The 1993-nt window shown below is 34.1% G+C and overlaps 1 protein-coding gene across 1 annotated transcript; it reads left to right on the top strand.

Moving 5' to 3' along the window:
• The first annotated feature begins 814 nt into the window (after positions 1 to 814).
• LOC140451010 (E3 SUMO-protein ligase ZBED1-like) lies at positions 815 to 1552 on the top strand. Its single transcript, XM_072544716.1, has one exon. It carries the CDS (start codon positions 815 to 817, stop codon positions 1550 to 1552), a length of 738 nt encoding a protein of 245 aa, XP_072400817.1.
• Positions 1553 to 1993: the final 441 nt, after the last annotated feature.

The raw sequence follows: 1993 nt of genomic DNA, 5'->3' as shown, positions 1-1993 counted from the left end.
ACGTAAAAGAGAGAGAATTGTGTGCAATCTTTCGTATCGTCAAGTTTTGGTCTGTACCAAATAGTCATGGGTAACACCGTAAATTTTTGAGTGTTGACACAGTGGCACTGACACAGCTGACTGTATCAGTACAATGTATCAGCACAATAAAGTGTCATGACACCCTGCCTGTTTCAGTATTATTTTGCGCCAGAGCGCCAGCACAGCGTAGACACGAATTGTTCCTTATCCCGTAGTGCAAGTGTTACATCGAGCGAGAAACGATACCCTTGATAAGAATTCTAAATATAACTATGCACATAGTTGCCAAATGATTTAGTTTCTTTAAAACACTCTATTAAAAGAACATTGGTGTATTTAAGTCACTTTTTTATTGTGTGAAATGATCTCAATATTCAAAAAATTATGGGTTAAATTAAAAGAAAACATTAATTAGTTGGCTGAAAATACCAAAAATCATTATAATAAAAAGTGTATTATAAAAATAAAAATATGCCATAATACAATAGTAAAACGCCACACACAGTAAGTGGCAGCACGGCAGTACGGCCTATTCCCTGTGTAGGTTTTCTTAGTTGGGAATTAGGAATTAGTCAACTTTATAATAGAAAATTAGACACTACACGCGTTCATTCATTGACGGTTTCATTGTGAAAGTTTCTTAAAGGGTGTATTGTTAATTTTTTATCAAATACCCACTGGATCGAAGATACAATTGTTTTAAATTACAATAATTTTGGGTATGAATATTTTTAATAAATTAGTATTTAAATTCTAATTAAGTTATTTTAGATTTTTGGTAAACGTTTTGACTATGCCTCAAAAAAAAAGTGAGATCTGGACTTACTTTTCTGATGAAATTGAAGGTAAGGTCAAATGTGTGTACTGTGCCCAGACATTATCCGTAAAAAATAAATCGACTTCTACACTTATAAGGCATATGAACCAAAAACATCCCACATTGTTGATAAAACGCCAAAAAACAGAGCAAGCAATTCGCTCTACTCCAGCAAACGAAGGTACTGTAGAAACTATTGCATCTACATCGTCTGAGGTCCAAACTCAACCATCCTCCACCTTGAGTACATTTCAAGTAAGCAAATTACAAACCATAACGGGATTTTTTCAGAGGCCACTGGCAATTAGTAAACAAAATGAAATTGACAAACAGTTAATTCGAATGATCACCAAGGAGTATCATCCGTTTAGTATTGTGGAAGACACAGAATTTAAGAAGTTACTGTATCTATTGAATCCGAATTATAAAGTCCCTTCGCGAAAAACAGTTTCAAATTCAATGATTCCGGCGTTTTATAATCAAACTGTTGACATTGTCAGAACACGTCTTGAAAGAGCGTATGCAGTATGTCTCACAACTGACGGATGGACATCACGCACAAATGATAGTTTTTTTAGCGTTACTGCATATTATATTGTAGAAGAGGATAAAAGAACTTTTTTGACCTCAGATTTGTTAGGATGCATATCCTTTACAGAAAGACATACTGCTGAAAATATATGTAATATGCTAAAACAACTAATATCTGAATGAAATATCGAAAATAAAATAGCAGCAGTTATTTCCGATAATGCAGCAAATATGAAAGCAGCTGTGCGCATTGGTGGCTGGAACTTTTGGGGATGTTTTGCTCATTCTATTAATTTAGTTACCCAGTCAGGACTAAAAGAAATAGTGAACAAAATAAAAACAATAGTTATATTCTTCAGAAGAAGTAGTCATGCATCTGCACAATTGAAAGCCACTGCAGAACGCATGGATATGGCTCCACTAAAATTAAAAAATGACGTTGTTACCAGATGGAACTCCACTTACGACATGATTACGCGTATTTTAAAAATGAAAAATGCAATAATATCAACGCTGGCAATTCTAAATACTGCAACCGTTGAATCCGTTACTCCATTGCAAAATGAAGACTGGGTAATAGCAGAGCAATCTATAAAGATATTGGAAATATTCAATGTAATCACT

Source organism: Diabrotica undecimpunctata, chromosome 9, assembly GCF_040954645.1.
Source record: "Diabrotica undecimpunctata isolate CICGRU chromosome 9, icDiaUnde3, whole genome shotgun sequence".
Lineage (NCBI taxonomy): Eukaryota > Metazoa > Arthropoda > Insecta > Coleoptera > Chrysomelidae > Diabrotica > Diabrotica undecimpunctata.
The sequence above is the reverse complement of the archived record's forward strand: the minus strand, read 5'-3'. Positions and strand labels throughout refer to the sequence as shown.